Source organism: Seriola dumerili, unplaced genomic scaffold (assembly GCF_002260705.1).
Source record: "Seriola dumerili isolate Sdu_G_001 unplaced genomic scaffold, Sdu_1.0 BDQW01000068.1, whole genome shotgun sequence".
In the NCBI taxonomy this organism is placed as follows: domain Eukaryota; kingdom Metazoa; phylum Chordata; class Actinopteri; order Carangiformes; family Carangidae; genus Seriola; species Seriola dumerili.
In genome coordinates, this window is record NW_019174323.1 from 15,646,973 (window position 1) to 15,672,719 (window position 25,747).

The 25,747-nt window shown below is 43.6% G+C and overlaps 1 protein-coding gene across 1 annotated transcript; it reads right to left on the reverse strand.

Annotated features, from left to right (window-relative positions):
* Nucleotides 1-1,863: 1,863 nt before the first annotated feature.
* LOC111219918 (histone acetyltransferase p300-like) lies at nt 1,864-25,747 on the reverse strand. Its single transcript, XM_022742768.1, has 31 exons — nt 25,654-25,747; nt 22,499-23,193; nt 21,150-21,329; nt 20,545-20,875; nt 19,659-19,778; nt 19,006-19,245; nt 18,534-18,639; nt 18,266-18,391; nt 17,563-17,680; nt 16,919-17,060; nt 16,027-16,101; nt 15,694-15,779; nt 15,388-15,540; nt 14,428-14,919; nt 13,699-14,107; nt 13,384-13,502; nt 13,177-13,240; nt 12,659-12,834; nt 11,457-11,545; nt 10,308-10,388; nt 9,690-9,746; nt 9,495-9,572; nt 9,323-9,390; nt 8,972-9,122; nt 8,471-8,617; nt 8,263-8,376; nt 7,963-8,128; nt 7,651-7,818; nt 7,378-7,539; nt 6,910-7,191; nt 1,864-6,760 (listed from the first exon to the last, which is right to left on the reverse strand). The coding sequence occupies exons 1-31, from the start codon at nt 25,745-25,747 to the stop codon at nt 3,530-3,532; spliced, it is 8,520 nt and encodes a 2,839-aa protein (XP_022598489.1). The 3' UTR covers nt 1,864-3,529.

The following is a 25,747-nucleotide window of genomic DNA, read 5'->3' on the forward strand; positions in this document are numbered from 1 at the left end:
TTAAGACTTGAAACACAAGAAGACATTAAAAAGAAGGAAGGTGGAGCGGGCAGAGGGGAGAAACGTATTTTTTAGTCGTTATTTTTCTACATTGACCTGAATGTATATTTATTCTTTAAAGATACCTGTGTATTTGTCACGCAGATGACTGAATAGTTTTTATACAGTTTGTGATAACCACTGAGCTGATGCCATATGTAAATGTACTGACATGACAAAACAAGCACCGTGGATTTGACGTCGCCTAATGTGGTCGCTTGTGCTGCTTTCATCCACCACCGAGCGAAGAACCTTGCACTTTATTGTGATGTAAACCTGCACATTACCTGCTCCAGTCTACAAAGTGTCATTGTGTATAGAATATTTATATGGTAATACTGAAATAAATGTTGCTCATGTTTAATATCATTTTTTGTCTACCTCGTCCTGCTTACTCACAGTGCTGACGTTTTTATGAATTTTTATACCTTACTATAATATGACTTTTTATACCTTACTATACTTTGACTTTTCATGCCTTACTATAATATGACTTTTTAGGCCTTACTTTATGCCTTAGCACATAAACATACTGAAACATAAACAATCTTGATCTGGATCACTTAGATTTGTTTTGTTTTTTCCGAGGATTGTGCCCAAGATACATAATGAGCTAAAATCAACCTGTCAGCGCTCTCTGGTGGACAAACTACGCAAAGGCCACTGTTTCTAAATGAAGTCACTCTTCCATCAGGAATACCACACTGACACTGGGTGGTTCCTCCCTTCGCTCTGAAACAGCCTCAGTTCTACAACATGATAGAAACTTTCCTTTGAGATCCTGGTTCTTGTCGACATGATTGCATCATATAATTTCTAATTGGACAGCATATTCACCAATATCAGTATAACTGCCTTAATGCAATACCCAGCACAGATCAGCCTGTTCGTCTCAAACCCATTTCATAATTTAGAAAATGTAAAACATGAAGACTTTTTCTGAATATACAGATACCATGACTTTTTCCATTAAATTACAATCAAATGTGTATTAAATGGTCATCCATTCACCTTTAGTAAATATTATGTAAATCTGAAAAAAGAGGCAACAATCAAGTATATTTCCAATGGTACAAACATACTTTATTGTACAATTAATTTATTGGCAAAAAACAATCAGACCACCAAAATAACTTAAAAAAAGAAACTAATGAAAATGGAGCAACAGTTATTTTTGCTTTCTCTCAGCAAGCACCAAAATTGTTAACAAGAGGAACGAAAAAGTGGTCAAAGATTCCATTTGAATACTAAACAAATATTTAAATAGTCTTATTTCCAGTCTCTTTTTAGGAGAAGAAATGATAAAAACAAAAAACTATTTGTTCAGTTGCCATCAGTTTGTACAGTGATTCAGTATGTTTACAACTATATTCATGTACATGAAACATTTCTTCAAAAGGATGGTATAATTATACTCCATGGCCTCCCCAGAGCAAACTGAATGACTGTCTGCAGTGTCTTTTTGCATCACCATAACATCTTTAATACAAAACAAAACATGTTTTATCTAATAATTCCTGTAGCTTCAAGTTTTATTTCCAAAAAATAAAATTAAATAATATATCTATATATAAAAGACAGTTTTTCCTTGTTTTTTCTTATAAAATAAGTCTCAAGATATATTGCCACCTGGTTCTGATACGTTCCCTCCCCATACCCAGCAAGCCCAAACTTTTGAGAAAAATAGTGAGCATGTGAATATTGTGTCTTCAGTCCCCTCCATAAAAAGCTAATTGACCAAATTTAAACTTGTTCAGATCACACCTCTAATCAACCCCCCCCCCCCCCCCCCCCCCCCCCCCCCCCCCCCCCGACTCTTCTGGCTCTTCTTCGCGTCTTAAGTTTTGAGATTGCTCAGGTGTGTGACTTGTTGCAATAACCCCACCCCTCCCTAAACCTTGTCAAAAATACACAGAAAAAGGCGCATTGGTGCTTGTGACCTACTACACCCCATACTGTACCTTTTAGAAAAAATCTCAATACTGTACAGTAGCTCAGGAGTACTTTTGTAGATTTTTTTGTTTTGTTTTTTTCTCTCTTTTTTTTTTTTGTTTTTTTTCTTCTTTTTTTACAGATACAGCAAATATCCAATCAAACAAGAGGGGGAACAAAGCAGCAGAAAATAACTTCTCTGCTCATAAGGTTTTAAAGTATGTACAGTTTTTCTTTTTTTTTTTTCGTTTCTTTATTTTTCTTTTTTTAGACCTTTCACTTTCATTACAAAAACAGTATCTAAGTCCACCATTTCTTACTTTGTACAGTACTAACATTGAATTAAACCTTGTGGCTGAGAGGCAGTCATGAGGAAAAGGAACAAAAAGGGGAAAGACAGAGAAGATCACTGAAAGGGAAATCGTCAGGGTTCAGGATACAGGCAGGATTTTCTCAAACGTCTGCAGCCCAAAAACAACTTTATCGACCTCTTCTCCACGTCACAGTTCATAAACAAGCTTTTAATATATGTACACGCACAACCTGTTTAACATTGGCCAGCTACAAACAGAGGTACAATATGCCTCCAGCTAGACAATCAGGCATCAACAGTTCATCCCTCCAATTTTTTGGGGGGTGGGGTCAGGGTAAGGAAGGTGTGCACATTCAAAGGAGAACGGAAGGTGGAGGGTGGAGAGGTGGCCCATGGGTAAAAGCATCTATCTGCTCAGCAGATCTGGCCACTCTTTGCAGAAAAATATGACCAAACCAAGTGTCAGCGTCACCCACTCTCCAAAACACTGTTAAGGTTCAATTCAAACCTACAGACCCTGACAAAAAAAAAAGAATAAAAATAAAAAAAAAAAAGAAAGAAGAGGAAATCAAACTGCATTTAACACACCCTTCCACCCACCCATCAAATAAAATTAATTCTTGGTATGTGAATTGTTGCAGTCGTTTTAAAATGTACATTGCTGCGAGAGAAGACTGTAACGGAAGATATGTCGATGCTTGTTTTATGATCCACTGAGGGAAAAAAAAATAATAATTCAGAAATAAAATATACTTACTCTCTGCAAAATAGATACAATCATGACTGGGTATTTGAGGAGGAAAACAAAACAATAAAAAAGGTACATCGTGTCAACTCACTTTAATTTTTAGCCACATTTAAAATCTTAAAAATATTCATAAAAAGGCAAAATTCTCAGTCCCCAAAAATATTGTGTCATAGACTTAAGGAAGAAATATCTTCAACCTGAAACACTGCCCTTCCACCTTTTTGTACACAATTGGCAAAAATATATAGATATATATTAACAGCAATAACTTACCATTGTTATAATTTATTCATTTATTGACTTCTAAGATTTATGTTGCATCTCCCATAGGAAGGAAGCTTGAGTTCTTATTTGTACATCACAAAAATATTTAAATAAAAAATAAAAACTTCTAAAACCCCAAAGCCGTAGTCCCGCCTCGCTCTCCTCTCATGGCAGTTTGTGATTTGGGGCAACTCATCAGAGCATCGAGACAGAAAGACAATATGGAGTCATGGCTACATAAGGTCTAAACTGTTGTGGTTAATGTTCGTTCCCAGCTCCTGGTTGTTGTTGCCGCTGTTGTTATTATTCCCACCCAACATGTCCGACTGTCCCCCCTGTCCACTGTGCATCCCTGCCATCCCACTTAACTGGGACATGATGGAGTTCTGGTCCGAGGTGAACTGACCAGGATCTACAGAACCACCTGGCTGCTGCTGAGATAACACTTGCTGCTGGGGTTGTGGAGGTTGGGGCGGTGCCATGCTGGGGTGATGTTGGCCTAGGTGGCCCGGGTGGGGTGAGCCAGTCTGGGTCTGCGGAGAGATGCGATGAGGTGAGGGCTGGGGTTGAGGTTGGGAGGAGGGCTGCATGCGCGGGGACGGGCTGGAGTGGGGGGGCTGCGACTGCGGTCTTGGCGAGGGCTGAGGTGACCTGACCTGACTGCTGAGTGACCCTGCTGGACCAAGTCCTCCTTGTCCTTGGAGATGGTGAGGGGACTGAGCCATCTGCTGTTGGGGGCTCATGGGACTGCTGTGCTGGGCTGGAGAGCCCCCACCAAGGTGCTGCTGTTGCAGGAGCCTCTGATGGATGTTCTGGGGAAGCATGCCTTGGGTCGTCTGCGGCAGTGGGGGCCCACCGCCGCCTCCGCCAACTCCACCTTGTTGTTGTTGTCCTTGCCCTGGTCCGACTTGTCCAGCCTGAAGCGGAGGTCCTCCTGGTCCTCCAGCACCTCCGCCAGGCCCTCCGTCTTGTCCTTGAAGCCCACTGATTGAATTTTGCTGCTGTTGCTGCATCTGCATCTGGAGCCTTTGCTGAAGCGCTGCAGCTACTTGTGACATGGCGTTGGGATAACCTTGCTGTTGGCCTGGCTGTCCTGGCCCACCCTGTGGTCCTCCTTGCTGCTGCTGGGGACCCCCTACACCTCCACCCCCTGGCTGGGGTTGGGAAGAGGGGGGTATCCCTGGCTGTCCCTGGCCAGGCTGCATGAAGCTTTGCTGGCCTTGCTGCTGTTGGAGTCCCTGAGGCTGCTGGAACTGCCCGTGGTTTCCCATCTGCTGCTGCTGCTGCTGCTGCTGCTGCTGTTGTTGTTGCTGTTGTTGTTGTTGCTGCTGCTGCAGGTGTCTTCTCATCAGCATCTCTCTGAACTGCGGTGGCATGTTGGTCATGTTGCCTTGTTGCCCTGCTTGCATTGCTCCCTGTTGTTGTTGTTGTTGTTGTTGTTGCTGCTGCAACGCAGCCATTTGCTGTTGCTGTAGATTCCCAGGCAACATTGGGCGCTGTTGTTGCTGCTGTTGTTGTAACTGCTGCAGCTGAGCCATGGTTGGCATATTACCTCCCCCTGCTCCACCCTGAACCATGTTCATCCCTGGCTGGCCTGCCTGGTTCACATTAACCTGCTGTTGTCCATCCATGTTAGCAAGCTGGTTAGGCCCAGGCCCTCCTACACCGGGCAGCCCTCCAGCAGCCCCTTGGAACCTCACACCTCCAGGGCCCCCTTGTGGGGGTCCTCCTGGTCCTCCAGGACCACCCTGACCACCTTGATACCTGGCTGCTCTTTGCCTGATAAAAGCAGCCATAAGGGTCGGGTTGGAACGGAGGATGTTGAGGACTTGCTGCTGCTGAAGGGGTGAGCTTGGGGAACGCAGAGTTCGCAGTAGGTCTTGTAGTGCTGCCTGGGGAAGGTTTCCTGATCCAGGTGGACCTACTATCTGAGTAGGTGCTCCTGCTGCCCCTCCTGATACACCCATTACCTGCATCATCCGGTTTCCTGTTTGAGGTTGCTGCTGACTCATTGGCTGCTGCTGTTGCTGAGCAGCTGCTGGCTGCTGCTGTGGCGCCATGTGACCCATCATGCCTGGCCGTTGTTGAGGGTTCATGGGTGGTCCCCCAGCACCCCACTGCTGGTTTGTTGGCTGAAGTTGTCCACCACCTGCCTGCTGGACTTGCTGGAGCTGCTGCTGAACTTGAGGTGGCAACTGTGACTGAGGGCCACCTTGCTGCATCCCTGCTAGCATTCCCTGTTGCTGTGGGTCTAACATAGTCCTGCCAACAACTCCCTGAGCCTGGGGGGGCATGCCCTGGGCCCCAATGTGGGGCATGCCCATCTGGGCCTGGGTGTTCTGGTGGTGAGGATGTGGGGGTATCATGCCCCCCTGTCCCAAGCCACGGATCTGGACTTGGGCCTGGGCCATCTGTCTCTGGGTCTCTGCTAGACGCTGGATCTTTAGGGCCGTCTCTACAGCAGCCAGAGGGGGGCCTTGCTGTTGGCCTTGTACAGGCATGGACCCCTGGCCCTGGTTGGGTTGTTGCTGCTGCTGCTGGGGTGGGGTGGCTGGACCCAGTCCAGGTTTGCCCAGGGACTGGTGGAGAGGAGAGGCTCCAGGTGGTCTGGGGTTGTATGGAGGCAAACCACCAGGGTGCGGCTGCTGCTGGAGCTGCTGGACATTGGGAGGCTGCTGCTGGAGCTGAGGCACCATCTGTTGCTGAGGAGAGTTCATCATCCCCCCTCCACCTCCTCCAACCACTGGCTGAAACTGATGGAGATGGTGTTGAGGAGGCAAGGCACCACCTTGCTGCTGAACCTGCTGTTGCTGACCTGGTGTTCCCATTCCCCCCATACCAACTCCCTGCTGCTGTGGAAGTGTGTTTGGCATATTCCCCTGGGTGGGTGTCTGTGGGGTAGGAGGCTGTGTGCCAACAGATGTGGGGGTACCAGGACCAGTTGCTCCATTGTTGGCTCCTGGAGAGGGCAGACCATTGCCCCCAGGAGCTCCTCCAGGAGCAGGCTGGCCTACTCTCTGCATGCTGGCCATCCTCCTCCTTAGCATCTGGGCCTGCTGGAGCCTGTGCTGCAGCTGCTGCTGGCGGAGCTTGTGCTTGATGTTCAGGCAGAACGGGACTGGGCACTTGTTCTCCTGACAGTGCTTGGCGTGGTAGCAACATAGCGCAATAAGCTGCTTGCAGATGGGGCAGCCACCGTTGGTTTTTCTTTTGCAGCCTTTTGTGTGCTGAACAACACGTTTCATCTTCTGGCAGGACGGCAGAGAGCAGTTTGCGTTTCGACACTGGCAGGCGTGGACGAGGGACTGGATGCAGCGCTGGATGCTGAGGCGACGAGAGTCTCCGGGGCTCTGAGTGGTGGCGGCAGCCTGGTTGCTGCTCTCATCATCCAAACCGAGGCCTAACTTCTCCATCTTGTGCTCGTGGCCCTTAGTGTTGTAACATGTGATGCAGAGGTCGTAATCCTGTGAGGGGCGACATGGATGACGGTTAAAAATGTTTACAAGTGATACAAAGCAGGTTTTACAGCAACATAATAAATCACACAACCTACATATTTTTTGGGGTCATTACCACAAATGAGACCCACTAAAACAATCCTTCCCCGACTCACCTCACATACAGTACAGTGGAAACGAGTCTCCACGTGGTGCTTGCACTCATTACACGTGTAGACAAAGCGGTCCTGGCTTTGGTTATGCAACTCCACCAACATGCACATGGAGCTCCACTTGGACCTCCTCAGCGAGCTAAACTCCAGGTGTTTGTCCCGGGCCAATGTTAAGAAAGCATCACGGCCGTCCATGAGGTCACAGGCCATCAGGGGATCCGGGTCTGAAATAGGGGGCAAGGCATTTGCCATGGGGCCTGCAATCAGCCGGATCACAAAGAACACCTGGGACAGGAAAAAGAGGGGAGAACAAATGAGCAACAGGGGAAATATGGTCTTTTTTAAAACAAATTCAAGTAGATTAAAATCTGGAAAATATGGTTGGTAAGGGCTGAGCCAGCTCATTTTCCAGTTTATTCTTACAGTAAGTTGCTTGGTAAAATACAGGCATTTCCAAGTATTTTCTCATACCTCTTTGTGTTTTTCCATAGTGGCATAGAGTTTCTGTGAAAGGTCATTGGAGACGTTGGGCATCCCTGGCTTCTTCTTATTGGCTCGACTCAGGCTGCTCTTGTTCTTACTTGTCTTCTTGTTGTTCTTCTTCTTTGCATTTTTACTGTCGCCTTTTGTGTCCTGCACAAGAGAAGAGGGGAGGCATTCGGTGACCATCTAATCAACAAGCTCATATACAAAATATATATACAGGCTGCTCGGGGCAATATTGATAGATCAACACATTCTTACGTCTATACTCTCATTGGAGGTGCTGTTCTCCTCCCTTTTCCTCTCCTCCTCCTCCTGCTCCAGCTCTTTGATGCTCTCCTCCAGCACATTGGGCCAAAAGTCACCCTCAAAATAAGGCAACTCTTTGGCACTGGTCAAACGATCCTCTGTTGCCTGTTTGAAGATGTCCTTCAGGGGTACATTGAAAACAAAGTTAGTGTTTTGCATGGACACGGTCCAAATCACTTGTTAGCAGCAGCGACACCATTGTTTGTACACTGAAGATTAAGGATAACAAAGACACAGGTGTAAAGCTGAATGCTGCCTTTTTACCTTGTAGTCGTGCACTATCCGCTCGGCCACAGCTTTGTCTAACATCTTCTTGTACCATTCCTGAAGGCGTTTGGGCTTTGGGATCTTCTGATCTGCAGGGTGACAGTGGAAGATGTAGTCGTCCCCTTCACTAGGTGGGCAGGCCCAGATGTGGCCAGTGGTGTAGCTGAGGAGGACACGTGACAGACCATAAACAGTGAGGGTGATACATTTATAGACTAGCAAAAGTAAGCTTTGTGACTGATGAAAATTGGCAACTCAAGACCAAAATAAAAGTTTTCTTTGAGCAGGAGCACTCACCCCAACTTCTTGACATATTCCAAGTACCCGATGAGGATTTCATGGTAAACCGCTGTTCTTAGAGAGCGAGGCCGGAAGAAGTGTACACTGTCCAGGTAGGAGATGTATACTCGCCTGAGTGGGTGAAAGAGGAAATATAAACATATCACAACTGCTAAAACTGAATTTCAGGTTTACCTCAGTGTCTCAAATATAGTGATGTCCTTACCTCTGGTTGGGCTGAGGGCAGTCAGATCCATACTCTTGAACATGCATACCAAAGAAGCAGACATCTGCTCCATCTATGTCCTCAAAGGCAAAAAGGGCTTTTGTCCTGTAAGGGAAAGACTCCGACATCTCTCCGCTGTCCACAAATCTGAAGACAAAAACAAGGATGTTTAAACTTAGTAGCTGTAAAATAGAGAAACAGGAAACTTAACAGTATTATCATTATCATTATTATTTTAGCCAATGACTTGTTACTTTTGACCTCAACGACTTCTTTCCTACTTAAGAGAACTCTACTATGTAAACTGGACCAGGAAATATTCAAGTGTGTGTCACCTTGCTTGTTTCCTGAAACCCTGGCATTCACAATTTTTGCAGAATTTCTACAAACCACAGGCTAAAAGAAATTTGTCTGATGATCAAATCACTCTGTTCTGACCGCTTCTGTACAGGAAAAGAAAGATGTTTATGTTTAAGTCAGACTGTTTTCTACTTCCTGTACCTGGATTTCATGCCTGGTTTAACCTCCACCACTTTATCAGAGACATGGACGACGCGAATGCAGACTTCTCCAGACTCCGGGTGGCTCTGGCGCTTCAAGAAGTCATTCACCCTCGACTCCAGGTAACAGCCCAACTTCGTCTGGGGTAACCCTGTGTGGGAGAAAGCCGGACAAGACATATCCAAATTTAGTTTAGCTCGTATAGTAACTGTAACAGCAGAGAGAAATATGACTTAGCTATGAGAAACTTGATTCAGAATTCATTTTCCTCCATATCTGTATGTACAAAAGGGGTTTCCAAGTATAAAGCAGGACAACATGATCGACTGGGATAGAAGCATTGCCTCTTACTTTTGGCAGAATACTTGTTCTCCTTCCTCGTCTTATTTGTCTTCTTTAAGCAGCCATCACACACGAAACTGAGGTACAGCAAATAGAAAGTGGTCAAGTCAGTTGAATTCCATAAAAAAAAAATAAAGATATTGAACCTTGAGAATGAATGAAATTAGAAAAAGCTATTCACCCCGATGGCCAGATTGTGTCGTTGTGCAGGACACAGATCTGGTGCATCCTGCGGCCACAGTCCATACATTCAACAAGCCTGGAAAAAAAAAAAGAGAGACGGATTAAAATATGTAACACACATTTAAGTTGAAGAAATTTGGTTTATTCTTCTTCCCCAATGCTAACATATGGCATTAGCAGGACGTTAACTTACAGTTCAGGGTCCAGTGTGTCGTTCTTCTTCTTCTCAAACTGTTCCTTATTTATCGATCTGAAATTAAAAAAGGGAGGACGTCAATCACAGGATCCAGAAGAAATTGTCAAGACACTAAAGTTTCGAGTTTATCAGGCTTTAACCCTAAGTTCTTTTTTTCTCCACAATTTCCCAACCTCAGCATCTTGACTGAATCTAAAGACATTTATTGCAGTAATACTTAGGCTATACCATAACACAGCACATCCTCAAGGTATGATTGTTCTAAATCACTGAAACACAGCAGATTTCCTATACAACGCTTTCCATATCCGTACAGCATAAAGCATATTATCATCACATGCTCGTGAAATTATTAGAAACTCTTTAGGGGAACATGATGAGAATCAAATGAATTTAGTAAAATAAGTGATAAAGCTGCAATTTATATCTTCTGAAGAAAAATATACAGATTAATATCTTTTATGGGTAATTTATATAGTCCAGTAACCTGAATCAAATCTTCCTGTGGGCGTCTATAAATGCAACATTGATGTCCTGACAAAGTTTATAGTAATAGCTATTCAATCTTTATTTTTATGTGGAGTTAGCTTCCCCGTAAAACACAGTAATACTTACGTCTGTGGCTGGGTGGGGTCGTCGCCCAGGGAAACCGTCTCTCCCTGGATCTCGTTGAAACACTTCTCGCAGAAGTGGTACCTGTTAGCAAGAAGCCCAAATTTTGGTGAACTACACCGTTCCCCACAGCACAGCCAATCACAGACAGCGCATGGGAGGGCAGTCACCAAACGGTACAGGACATGGGCAAGGCAGGGTGCCACAAGCGGAGCAAGCAGGAAGTAGGAGCGCAGGACAGCAGGAAGTCGTCATCACAACAGCCAGTCATGATTTTTGAGGGGGTGAGGGTGAGGGGATGGGGGATGGGTTTGGAGGTGCATGGTTGGTCAAGGCAAAAGCAAGCCAATGTTGATATCACAGCCATTGGAAGGGAGGACAGACAAGTCATATGGACCAGGAACAAGACGAGACGAACATCCAAGACAACACACAGCAGAGAGCCGAGGCAAAGCACAGATTAGCAATTTGGACATGACAGGATGAGCAACAACAACCACCATCACAGCTAACGGAGCAGGAGCAGAATAAACAGGAGCTAAACGGGAGAAGGGATCTGGAGCAGGAAGTTGTGGCACAAGACATAATACAGACACTGAACAAGTATGAACAAATAAGCACAGACAACTGCTCAGCTGTCCATTCAAGCAGTTCATTTTAAAGTCTGTCCTTTCACATTCCAGTGAGGTTGTTATTGGTGTGTTATTATTATTATTGCTGCTTCTTCATCAAAGAAAATGCCCATTTACTTTGCCTTAATGGGATGTTCAAAAGATCAATCAAATAGCACCAAAGAAACGGGATATTTTCTTTGCTTTGTCTGCACAGCTTTATCTTTACCCACTGACAAATATTTTTCTGTGTTGAGCTGCTATTTAAAGATTTGTTTCATGAAACAATAAAAAGCTTAAAGAATGTGAGGAGAGGACAGACTGTTAAAATGCCAGTGCATTAGGAATCACATGAAGGTATAAAAAACGGGGAACATGAAGTGAAGGGGAGTATTTAGGGAATTAAATTTAAATCAGTTTTAATCAGTTTAAATAATTTCCAATTAACCTCTATGATAATCCTTTTGTCTTTGACTGACCCTTCCATCCATTTAGTTGTCCCTTCACCCTTTATTACATGGGTGTTTCCCTCCCTCCATACCTGTTCTGGTAGCTGAAGTAAGCAGCGTCTCGAGGGATAGTGCATAGCTGCTTTCCATAGCAGCACAGTGTCTGAGGAGAGAACTCCAACTGAAGGACAGAGATAAAAAAATAAAATGGTGTCAGAACATATTTATCTGTTGACGATCAACATGGGTAACTTCAGTGACACCCAACTCGGCTAATCCAGGGTAAACACACACTGAATAAGAAAAAGGCCGTCACTGTACAGTAACTAGTCGTGGAAAGCGAATTTAAAGTGAAACAAACATGGCTTCCCCCACCAAGACTTAGTACAGGAACTTTCTGTTTAATCATAGTGTAACAGTTTGATTATATCATGTTATCATCTCGTCCAATTAAATGATATCAAGAAAAATGTTAACACTGAATGGTTGTTTATTAAGAACATTGAAGTCTTACTGTGAGGGATGGATCTATATCCACATTACAGCTGGAAAAACTCCCCCAGAGTTGAACTGAGCCAATTTCTGTTTAGCTTAGTTTTGTAAAAAAAAAAAAAAAAAGTAATTACAGCGCCCATCAAGCGCTACTTTGTTTTGTCTCATTGTCAGAAGTCAACCTTTCAGCCAGCCTCTCATAATAAGGGCCAATCAGTTTTGTTATTTGTCAGCAAAACCAAAAATAGCAGAGTCTAATGAGAGCTGAAATGCGATATGGCGGTGGTATGCCCACGGCCAAATTTAGCTATGAGCCCACTTCACTGCTTCCATTTTCAGATGTGAATGAGGGGAGTTAATATCTGCATCTGAAACATACTCAAAACATTCACACACACCACCTTATCCTGGCATATTTTCAGTATAGACGCATTTTCAGCGTATATATCAGTGATGGGTGTAATTACACACACCATTACACACGAAGAAAGGATCTGTTCACCTGTTGGTAAGTTTAACGAGCTTAGCAGTACCGACAAGAACGACAATTTTCAAATATATTTTAAACCAGGAAAACAAAAGATATTTCTCTCACTGCAGAAAGTGACATGTTGTATAGAGGCATGTCAGCCTACGACAAATACTAACAACAACAACAAAAAAAAGTCATCCAACATTTCTTCTTACCGTTTCACATCTTAATGTTAACACGCTCACTTTGATGTTTATAATAACATCACCCCTCACCAACATACATTTCCATTTCCACCCATTTAGCCAATTATGCAGCACTTTGTCTCACCTTCCTGCCGCAGCAGTAGCCGAGGCTCTGCATGACCGGGTCAATTTCCTGCTCAAAAACCTCGGCCAGCTTGGAGCAGTACTTGTACACTCGGGATGTTTTGCGATTGTACAGCCATGCGTTGTTGAACATCAGCCAAATGTCATCCACGTACTGCCAGGGATCCTGGTACTGACCTGCAAACAAAACACAAAGCATGGGATGATGGAGAGAGAAGACTCTTGAAACTAATGATAGTTGCCTCACTAAAGAATCTTCCTAAAAAAACATGCAAGAAAAATAGGATCAGCTCAGATGTACCGTTTCCAAACATATAAAAAGCAAAATAATTAATTTTAAATCTGCACATTATGTCAAATAGAAAAACTGAACTTCTATTTTTAGTCCCGACTTCGACAAAACTTCAGCAAAATCTATAATTTGATTCACGTTGAAAAGAAACAAAGGAAAGTTAACTGTGGTCCATGGTGTTTCCTAGGAATGACCAAACCTTGTAAGATTTAGCAACAAGTACTAACCAGTGTCCAGCTTTCGCTTGATAGTTGATAAGTCCATGGGATTCTTCACAATGTCAAAGTAGTCCTGCAAGATTACAATGTGTATGTGTCAAGGCTGAGCAATTAAAACAAAAAGTTCTTAAGAACAGTACATGCAATCTCCCAAACACTGACAAGGAGAGAGCAGTAAAAATGCAGAGGAACAAAGACTTCAGCAGAGGTACGTACAGGTATGCACAGCAGTTGTGGGTCAACAGGCATTCTGAAGGGCAGAGACTCTGGGTCTTGTCTGTAGAGAGACTCGAGTGTAGGCATCAGGGCCTGACGAAGCTCCTCTGGTTTGAAGACTGGGAAGAAAGGTTTCAAGTTATTTTAAAAAGTTTTTTTAAATCAATTTTAGACTGCTATAATTAACCCTTTGGATTCCATGACAAGAAAATGAAAAACAACCCAATTTAGATGAACAACAATATAATAAAATGGATGGTATAATAACAAAAAAATAAAATTGCATCAATGATTCAGAAGTTTAGTCCTCCTTACTCTTCTTTTTCACTGGGGCCTGTGGCGCAGCTGACTCTGACGTGTCCTCTTCCTCTTTCACCTCCTTCTTTACCTCCGGTTTCCTGTCTTCTGTTTTTACACCGGACGTCGGTACTGTTGTTGATGTATCCATGGGAACACCTTTACCTCCTTCTCCAGAACACTCCTCCTTTTTCAGCTCTGATTTCACAGGCTTTTCCTCCGTTTTCAGGTTGCTGAGCTTCCCTCCTTTGGAACAGCTACCGGTATCACTCTCGTCCTCCTCATCCTGCTGCTTGACCTCCATCTTGGGGTCGAGGTTGGCAGTTGAGGTGTTCGACTGTGGCTGCTGGGAGGAAGTGTCCAGGCTGCTGACAGAGGCGGGAGTCAGGGCCTGACTGTCTGCTGGGAATGAACCCTTTTGGGACAACTAAGGAGAGAGACAGGAGCAAACTCAGATGCATGGACATATTGATGCATGACATTAACAAACAAATGACAGGATACACTAAAGACATAAAGGTCATGCATAGCTCAACAGGTAAAGCATTGCATTAAACCCAAAAAAACCCAGGATGACCAGTTTAGAAAACGGAGAAGATCTCATGATGACGACCAAATGATTTATAAGAAAGCAGGAGTTAACAATAATCCTGAAAGACGTGAGTTACTGCTACAGCATCAATGGAATCTGTGGAAGACGGTGAACTGGTTTTTATGTTAAACTTTATGACATTAGATCTCACTGACCGGAGTGCGAGGCAGCTGAGCACCATGCGGTGTTGAGCTGGAGGCCAGTCCAGGGTGAGACGGAGTGGTCGAACCAGCTGGCCCTATATGCTGCTGCTGGAGGGACTTGTTAGAGCCTGGGCCCTGGCCAAGCTGGTTTTGCTGGGGGGCTGGAGGTGGAGCTAGCTGTGGTGCATTAGGGGTGTGTGGCTGTGGGGTCTGGGACCCAGCTAGTCTGGGGGGTGTTTGGTGAGGGGTAGGGGATCGGCTGTGAGCAGGGGAGGGCGAGCTTCCACGCATGGGTCCCAAATGGGGGATGGAGTTTGGTTGCTGGTTCGTGTTAGATGGAGTCATCGAGGAAGGAGGGGCTCCAACAGCTGAGTTGGGACCTGCGCTACCCACGCTCTGGGGACCCATCGGCCCTACTGTCGAGACACCGCTGGGACCACCGGCTGAACCTGGCTGCGCTAGAGGACTAGCAACTGGAAGAGAAGGAGGGGTGCCCATCTGCGTCTGTGGACAGACGAGGATGAGGCGAAAGAGATGGGTGACAGATGGAAAGGGTACACGGAAGCAGGGTCAATATAATTCAAGGGGAACATTAAGCATGCATGATATGAAATCATTCTGAGGTGTTTCTGGACAAATTCATGATTTGCACTTTGCAAATTGGAATACTACAACCTCATAACATTAATAGTCGTTATTAGGCACTTTTGACTGCAGAAACCTTTCAGTGAACACAGCAACATTTTTAGGAAATCTATATTTCTAAATGTAAAATTTTAGCTCCTAAAAAGTCCCTGCTAGTACTGTCTGACAGCCAAAAATGATCAGTGTGCAATACAGTATCACTGACTGACCTGTATCACTAGAATAATTTCCTCTACTATTGTAATACTATTACACAATCAAGTTCTAACCTTAGTAAACACATAAGTGTAACACATCTACAGATAACATAACTCCAAGCCATCTTACCTGTGGCATGCCTGTCTGTGCTCCGGGCTGGGCCATCCCAGGCTGCGCTGTACCAACACCTGGTGCTGAGCCAGGAAACTGTACCTGGGACAGATACTGGTTCTGTATCTGGTTGACATTGGGCTGTCCTATCCTGGATCCAACCATTCCCATCTACAGGAGTAAAAGGGCAGAGATCTTAAAAACACTTGGTCAACCTTTCCTGTTGAGCAGTTTGAATGGTTTTAAGTAGTAATTTTGTAAGTGAGTTTGTAACAATTAATTTGACTGCAACAGATTGAGTGTTCAGTGCTGTTCAGTGCTGACCTGGTTGCCAGATGGTCCTATGGGTAGAGGAGGCGTGGACCTCTGGCCCATAGACTGCATCCCCATCTGATTGAACTGATTCATACCTGACAAAACACAAAGACTGTTATGATACAACACAATGCAAAAAAAATAAAAAAATCACAAACCTACAGTCGACTACTAGAGAACCATTCCTATGAAAAAGTTTTCTGTCTCTCTTTGACTTATATCATCTTTCTTAATTCTTAAATTAACATTTAGGCTCATACAACAAATGATATTTGTCAAATTTGGGGTTCTGCTAAAACTGATGAATTAACATTATGTGTCCTGGTCCAATGCGATCTTTACCTGGGCCTTGCATCCTATTGACCATCTGATTTGGACCAGCCGGTCGCACCATTGACGGGTCAGGGAGGGGACCGTCTGTAAAAACAGTACCAGGAGATAAAGAAAATCAGGCTATAAATCTGTGCACAGTACAGGAGGAGAGGTGGAACTGTCCTAACCAAGCATGTGGAGAGGTTTGTACAAACTCTGGAATGTATAATATTTTTTCTGCCTGTTGTTTGGTCAGGAAAGATCATTGCCATTTGGACTCAGTACTTGGTACCAAATGACTGAGCAGAGACACCTGGAAATGCACCTTTAGCCTCTATTAAAATGTCTGTGGAACATTTCAACGACGTGTGAATAATCTGAACCAACTGAAGAAACAAACAGTATCCCGTGTGTGTGAGGAAATTGACAGAAGCTGACAAAATTAACTGAAAAACACTGGGCTAATGCATGAAAACCTAACAGGAAACAAAGGGAATTGAGAATGGGCTTCACATGACCTCTCCTTATCAATTATTAAATTTACAACAGGTTAGCAAAACTGTCAATAAACAAGCTGCATGCAAATCTGACAAATGCAGTGAAAGGAGGACAATATGATATAAATAATAAACACTGTCAAACACTATAACATTGTACACAACATTGCACTATTTAATTATCATTGTTTATTAACTGTTTTTCTTATTATCATCAATGAGCTAATGGAAACATGAATTTCCCCTAGGGGATAAATAAAGTATCTATCTATTTATTAAATCCAATGTATGAGTTGAGACACAAAACAATGCTAAAAATGTCACAATGCCTCATTCCATCGGTTTAAATCATCATTCAAATGAATGCGTGCTGCCCAGCATAACATTAGCTCATCCAAATCTACATATGCTGCATGTCAACTCACTTGGAGGCAGACCAGTAGGGGGCTGACCCATGCCGGCAGGCCCAAGGCCCAGACCCTGCTTCTGGAGCCGTGTCCTCCTCTTCTCCTCCAGCTCCTTCTGGATCTTATAGATCTTCTCTGCTAAGAGGTGATAGTACTCGGCCTGTCAAAAAGAGGGTAAAAGGGGAGAATGGGGCCAAAGGGGTTAAACAATATGACGGTAAGAAATCTAAACATGGAGGAGCTGTAAGAAAAAAAAAATAGTACTGCTGGAATATCTAGTGCTGCAAACTAATTGTGTTTTTTAAGAACTCGAAGAAATAATGAAAAAAGACAAGTTAGCAACAGGATTATGTGTAAAGCCAGTCATAATTCATGCCTCCCCCAGGATTAGAACCCAGGTCATTTGGTGTGACAAACCTTTGCTTTACCACCTGCAGTAAATTTGGTACTTAACCTGGTAATTCACCAGTCAGGCTCGTATGCTCTAGGTTTACAGCCACATCCCATGATGTCGTATAAACTGTGAAATATTTAGCTTTTGAAACCAAGTTAGGACTGATAGAGTGACATAGCAGCTGGCTACAGCCGCCAAATGACATGCTTCCAAAAAAAGTTCCCCCCTTTTTGAGGAACGCACTGAGCTGAAAAAGAGAGCAACTTACTCTACTGTTGGCTGACTCATACATGTCTCCCTCAACTTTTCTGGCATAGGCCACCAGGTTCTCCATTCGACGGTCCTTGAGAGCAGCTGGATCTGGAGTCGGAAAAATGGCCTGAACTCTGTGGATGGGAGAACAAACAGAGAGGGAAAAGAAAAGGAGGAGAAAGGGGGGGAAGGAGTTGAAAAATGATGGAATTGTAAACTCCTGTCTCAGTCAAAGAATTGCTTAAACACAGCATGTTGTTTGTTATGATAACGCATCTAAACCCCAATTGTAGTCCCTTGGAGGACTTACTGAGTGGGTATCTGTGTTATAACCGAGGTAGTGCGAGTACATAGTCATAGCACTAGTGTTTATCGTGGTTAACGATACTGTTTGTCAGCACTTAATATCTTGTTAAGCTCTGAATATAGCACAGTAATCAGAAGGGCTATGTGCTGTGTTTTATTGCCACAGAAGAGGAATAAATCTCTTACATCTCTCTCTCTCTTACAACATATAAACAGGCAGCAAAAGAGGCAAGAGACCAAAACCGGGGTTCAGATTTTTTTTTTTGCTTTTTTTGAAAACATGCATCATTCAAAAAAAACAACAACAACAACAACAACAACAACAACTGTATTGACATATTACACCAGCAAGAATGTGAATGTGTGTACAGTGAAAAAAAAATTTAAGCATAGAGTTCTTCTTTAGTACTTACAGTTTGTGTACCAAGTGGTTTCGTAGGTCCTGTGTGATGTCCTCATGCCAGCTTTTCCTCATGCCTGTGGCAGAGGGAGGGGCTGCCGTGGGCAAGGAGCCAACCCCACCAGCATCATTCATCAGACTGGGAGAGACGATGGGTATAATTTTAATCATTAACTTAAAAAACACAGATGTGTGTCTGGTCTAACACAGTGGAAATGAGTGTTCTTCCAATCACGCCATCCACCAAATGGTAATGCTATGCTGTTTGTGTTCCTTCTCACCCTTGGCTGTTCACATTCAGGTGCATCATGGTATCCTGCAGCAGACTGGATTGTTGGTTCTGAGGTGGAGCTCCCACACCTCCATTGACTCCCATAGGATTTGCACCTACACATATAAAAAGGACAGGACATCATAAGTTTGCATTCCTTGTTCCTCTGCAAATAATAACACAGTCATGTACCTTGCTCTCTGTATATTAATTATTAATGTCTTCAAGCTACGTGGAATTAAAAGCGTATTGATTTATCCTTGATTTTTTACTGCAATTTCATAGTTGACAATAAACAACTACTGAAAGAATCTTATTCTTCGAGTAATTCTCTAATTTTGAAAGCTGAAAGTCTTTTTAAGACCTTCTGGATTCTGGAAAAAAAATGCTAAGCTCTCAGCGCTATCGGGAACAGCGAACAGTGTGTCCTTCTACTGAAAATACCTGGAGACAGGAGCAAGTCAAAACGCAAGCTAACTTACCCATTGGATTCAGAGGCCTCATGCCAGCCTGACCTTGCAGGCCTTGGTTAGGCATATTGGGTTGGGCAGTCTGAGCTTGGATCTGGTTGCCCTGGTAAGTGAGACCCAGGGCTGCGTAGGCTCTTTCTATGGAGCTGGGGTCAATCTGGCTCGGCGGGTTGAGGTTGGGAGCACTTGGTTGGCCACCAGGTACAGCCCCAAGAGAGCTGCCCAGACCTGCACCGGCCCCACCAAGTAGAGCTGTGAGAACATAACAAGAAGAGAGAAGAGGGTAAATAATACAGCTGGTCTTTTTGACAGAATAGAGAAAACTTAATCTTAAGAAAACCCAGTGGCTGAATATTTATTCAAAACTCAGCCAAATATCATGCTGCAAATCATACCATCATTGGTACAATACAGATTATGATTAGCTTACTAGTACTAAGTAAGTAATAAGTTGTGGGTTCCAATCCAGCACAATGTAATACAAGGCAATACTGGCATCACAATATTACAGGCTGTATGTTTTCATATCAATATATTGTCAAAGTCACATAAAATAAGTTGCTGATAATAAAATAATGACAAAATGATTGTATCATCAAGATGTACAGTGCAGAGTGGAAAATAGGAATATATACAAGTATAGCATTGTTTGGTCAGATACAGACACTCACACTGCGGGTTCCTCTTGTCCCCAGCGTTCTTCAGTGGCAGGCAGACAGGACAGTCATGTCGCGTGCAGTTCTTCCAATGAGAGATGATCTGCCTTGATGATGCACAGTGAGCAACTGAGGATGAAAAGGACAGAAAGACAGGAAGAGATGGGAAACGCAGAGGTAAATGATGGGAGGGGAAGAAGAGGAGGCAGAAGAATAAAGAATGAAATAAAGTGAGGTCAAGAAAAAAAAAAAAGATTCAATGAAATTAGAGATGCACATCTGAAAACTGTTAGGAAGCCGACTTTAAAAAATAAAGTTGGTGTTGTTTCATGGATTTTATTAATGCACCAGAAACCCAGATATAAGTGCTGTCTGTGTAGCCAAAACATGATGCAGCATATGCCTCCTGTGCACCTGCTATACAATTGCATTGGGTGACACAGCTCATCAGGTAAGTGTCAGTGTAAACACTAAACCTCATCCCTGAGCATGCACGGTGACATCTGCCCAACACAGAGCTACTCTGCAGAAAGTAAAAATGAAATCCGTGGTGTTTCAGAATAAACTATGTTGGCCATGTCCACTGCAGTGAAAGAAAGTATCAACCAATATATAATGATACCGCTTCTTCGTGTCTGACAACAATGGAGTTCTAAAGCGACAAGATACAAACAATATCAAAGTGGATCACCAAAGACAATAATTGTTACCAGGATGAATACAGGATGATTGTGGTATCACTAGGTTTGTTGATTACAATATAAAAGATAAAATAACTGCAACTGTTATCCTTGATAACACTTTAGTATCTCTGTACCAAGCCTGCTTGTCAAACACAGGGACACGTCTCAACTATAAACTGAGTGCAAGAGCATGTAGGATCCCTTCTACTCACCCTGACAGGACTTGCCAGCCTGGCAGTGAGTCATGTGGTTGAGAACGTTCTTCATAGTGCGGCAGTGGGGCAGATTGCACTGCCGGACTTCACCGTTGGCCTGTTCCCTCCGCTGGCACTTGTGTGCATGAAGCAGGAGTACCAGTTGCTGCTGGATTAGCTTGCGCTTCTCAGGGTCAGCAGTGGGTGGTGCACCAGCTGCAGCAGATGCTGCAGAAACTTGTGTACCCGGACCCACTAGACCTGCCTGAGAGTTGGGCACCATCCCTGGGGCCCCTCCCACAGGTGCACCAGAGGGACCGCCCACACCTGTCTGTGACTGCTGGGAGCCCTGGTAAGTAAAGTGGGAGGGAATAAGAAGATGTGAAACAAGAAGTAAACAAACAGGAAATAGGGAAAGGTGAGTAAGAAGCAATGACAGAGTAAGAAAGAAAGAGGAGGAAGAAAATAAGAAGAGAGAAGGGGGTGGTGGATTAACAATAAGAGAAGAGTTTAAAAAAAGAAGATTGGGTCAAGTTAGCTGAAGATGGAGGGAAGAGCAATGAGGTGACACTTATTCTTGTATCTTTCAAACATTTTGCAGTCAGTTTGAATTTGCTCCCTACCATAGCAGCCATTCCTTGCATGGGCTGGTTCTTCTTGTCCACATTGAACTGCGCCAGGCTGTTGGCCATGGGACCCTTGTTCTGGAGCTGAGGGCCCAGCCCTGCGCCTCCCAGACCTTGATTCCCCTGCCCTGCATATGGACCTCCAAAAGGGCCTCCTGGGTTGCCCATCATCCCCATCTAGGAGCAAAAAATAAAAACAATAAAAATAGAGAAGTTAGTATGAATGATGAAGAGATATGAAAAGTAAAAGAGTGACATGAGACAAAGTATGAAGACAATTAATTATGTAGTTGCAACCACATTTCACTGACATAGTACCAGCACTGAACTGCACACATATTACTTTGTCTTCTTCCCTTGTCTCCCAAAGATCTTAAATCTTAGAGCAATTAAGTCATCAACAACTGAAGAGAATTAATCTACTTCTAAATGAGTTAACCAGGTTAAAGCATCAAGTCATATCTTATTAAATCATTAGAAAATCATCTAAAACATATGCAAATCAAGATTGAACATGCACAGAAGTAACAGAGTGTGTGACAGCAATATGACATGAACAGTTCCCCTTTTCTTCTGCTCACTGAAGGGGTCATTTGAACTTTTTTTTTTTTAATTGCTGATTAACTCCTCATCAGTATCCCTGTCTCTTTCCTCTTCACCTTACTCATTCCATCACCTCAAGAAGATCCAGTGCATTGTTTTACTGCTCTCTATGCCTAACCTGGGCACTCTCGCTGCTTTTGTTCTCTACTGGTAAATCAAACATCAGTGTCTTCACCACATTCATTGAGCAGCGGCAGCCTGCCACTGCAACATTTTTATTGTCACTCCCCTGGGACTGTCAAACACTCCAGCAGAGCAGTTTTATGCCACAAGCATAAGCGTACTGTGCCATGCTCCTTGTTGTTAAAACACATACATATGGTTATAAAGCGCTAATTTGTTAGACCAAAGTGTAATCATTGCACAAGTGCAATGGTCTTGACCTGCAATTAACCATCAATCATGCAAAAATGAGCTTCCGTGAATTGTGCTTACTAAATTATGAAATTTAAGTAACGATGCCTTCAATAATCATATATGTTATCATATGTTTCAAAAGTTAATGAAGTGATGAAGACTGGAAGTGATGAAGTAATGAAGATTCTTGAGCATTAACTGGAAGATAATGTGAGGAGAACAACATTGAACATGTACTTGAAGTACAGGATTTTATTTTCACCAAATACAGCATTTACAACCCTTTTGTTCCATATGAATTCCAATAAATTTTCTAAAATGAAATGGTTAATATTGAACGTTAGGGTAAGAAAAGGAAAAAAAGAACAACATATCTATAACCCTACCTTGTTCATTGCTCCAGGCTGCTGGCCTCTCATCCCGGCCTGGCCCCCAGCTCCCTGCTGTTGTAGGGTCTCAGCCAACAGGTTGCTGTTGCCACCCATCCCCTGATTCCCAAATCCCATCCTGGGCGAGCCATTCATCACCTGGCTCCCAATCATTCCTGGCTGCTGCTGTCCATTATTGCCTTTCTGCTGTGCTCCCATCATGGCCCTGTTCATGCCACCTATCATTCCAGCTGCAGCATTCTGTTGCTGCTGCATCATGCTGGCCTGCTGTTGAGGGGAGAGGTGCTGCTGCTGCCCCTGGCCCATCATTTGCTGAGGTCCCTGGCCAGGGGATGCTTTCATGTTTGCCAAGTGTTGCCCCATGGCAGTGGGGCCTCCTGGGCTGCCCATGGCTCCTTGGTGCCCTTGTTGGGTTGAGGTGGGTGCCCCTGAACGCAAAAGCTCTGACAGCTGTTTGTGCTTGGCCACCGCATCCTGGCCTCCGCCAACACCCCCAGGGCCCCCTCCAGGGCCAAGCCCAAGACCCATTCCTCCTGCTCCTCCATTGCCTCCTCCAGGACCCAGCCCTGTAGGTCCTCCTCCCAGCGTGGTGTGCAGCTGGTTGAGGTCCCCACCATTGACCAGGCCTGATTCATTAGAGCTGATGAGCTCGTCTGGGAGATCGTGCTCCAAGTCAAACAGTGAGCCGAAATCTGAAATGGAGAAGAAATGCAAAGTTTAGGAGGGGGGAGACAATGAGATAGGAGACAAAACAGGGAGAGGGTGAGAGAAGGACAATAAGGGCCACAGCCATGTTAAGCTGCTATAATCCTTCATTTTTCAGCATGACTGAGTGAAAATGCAATTGCACGCTTGACATTAAAAACTGATAAAAGCTGTTTAGAGGTGTATGACTAATTTTCTCCCATCAAAAATTAATAACATGTTAGAAATCTATAAGAATTTCTGTGTGATGCCATGTGCACAAACATTTATGCAAACATACATGTCCACCTGGCCTTCCCACACACATATGTCTGACAGTAAAGTGATTCAACATGTTGTTAAGACAGATTTGTACCGATAAGGTGATGAACGGACCATTTAAAAAAAAAAAAAAAAAAAAAGTTACACCACAAAATGGAGACAACTTGGAGACACACATTTGAATTTACCAGTCTGTATTTACTGAGTTCAACAACACACCGCTTAGGCAAAGATACATGATGAGCATCATGTATCTTTTACAATAGAAATCAAGACCGAAAATCACACACACCCAAACTACAGCATCTAATTTAGTCTTGATTTCTGTTCTTCCATCAATCCATGGTTTTTGTAACACAGTAAGGTACAAATGGGGAACAAATTAAAGGAAAAACCTGAATAAATGAGTGTAATTATAACAAATTCAGATATATTCATACTGGCAACAAAGGTTCACTAAATGAAGGTTTAAGTAGTATGAAGATTAGTGATATGTTAGCTTCGTGTTGAAACGAGGCCTGTCCAGTATGAAAATATTTCGATTTGTAATGTTGACGGATGAGTTATAGAGGAGCTTTTGTAAACAGTGTGTATAGTGACCTTCACAATCTCCAGATCTCAATCCAACTGAACACCTGTGGGAAATTTTGGAATAATGTTTTAGAAAACAACTTACTATGACACTTTATGTTGGTTTTTCCATTAATTTGTCACCCATCTGTACCACATGTTACCTAACTCACTCAGCCATCATTCATACATCGATTAGTTATTCATGTCATTTTTTAAGTTACCTGACATGTACTCCTTACAAATGACAAAATGTGTGTTTTCACCACCCACCCCGTTTCCATTATTACAAACTGAATATTTTGTATATTTGGTCAGCTTCAATAAGCTATGAAGCTATCACAGCTCAGGTCACTTTTGATGGTCATTTGCCATTCTCTTTACATTTCAATGAATGTTAAATTATTGATTACAATGAAAATAATCTGCAGGTTGCACCCCTCACCTTTGATTAACTAAATCTGAAAATTAACAAATTAGAGTGATCAGCAGCAAACCATTTACAAACTGAAACAAATAATAGTGTACAAAGAACTATATGCTTTTATTTCTCAAATTAAGTATAAACACCCCGTATGGCAGTGTCACAAATAATCTCAAAAGACAATAAATTTGAGTGCAATATATTGCATCCTCATATACAGACCCTCTTCTTGACAGCTGCGGCACTGATCCCCAAAATATATCATGCAAGATAACGTAAATGTGTGCATGGTCTGGGTGATTTGATCGTCGTAAAAGTCCCTTTCCACTGATCCTGACTGCCACTGACAACCTAATGCTGAGTATATAGCCTAAGATGTAGCTGTTCAGTGTAAAATGATTGAGTGAATGGTTAAGTGATGAAATCTGACTGATTATTTCGTGCTTGGAGCAGCATTTGCTTGCTAACTTTACTCGCTGCTTAACATCGCAGTGGCTGGACATGGCGCTGTCCATGCTCCACAGTTTTGTTCACAGGCCACTATTCCAGCTGCTGCCACACGCCATCCACAAAAAAACACACACACCAACAATGGCAATTTGAGCTTAACAATCAGTAGACCCGTGGGCCTAAATTTAGCTCTCCAACAAGGCTAGCACCATCGGTAACCTCTGCTTTCGCTAACACTATTAACGGTAGCTAACGTTTGTTGGGAATGGGTCCGAGTTATGATGGGGCAAAACAGATTGTTTTAGACGTTAGAAGCCTTAAAAACTCGAATAACAGAATGGGTGTAGCTGTAGCTGACTGTCAATTTGGCACAACTGTAAGACACCGAAAACTTTATCATAAGTTGAGCTGAGCTGAGCTTATTATCAGCCCAGCTAAAGTAGCCATTAGACACGGGACCGTCAGTTGAGGACCCGCATTCAGTTAGCTTGCCTAGCGTTAGCCGAAGGGCTAACAGGGCTACCTCCGGCTAAAATGGCTGTTAGCATGCGAGCTAGCTGGGGGAGCCCTCTTCACGTCCGACACACACATTCACTACTAGCACGCTAACATTAGCAAGCTACGACAAAAACAGAAGAGTAATCCCGCGTCTTCTTCCTCTATCAAGTAAACCGAAGACGCCGAAAAATAATAAACTTAACGAATAACACCGTAACAAATGATATCATTAAACAATACTTACCATTTCCATCGCTGGCGGAGGCGGAAAGTGCCGGAGAGGAGAGTTTAGGCCTCTTGGCTGAAGGCGGGCCAGAGTCCAGAACGTTCTCGGCCAT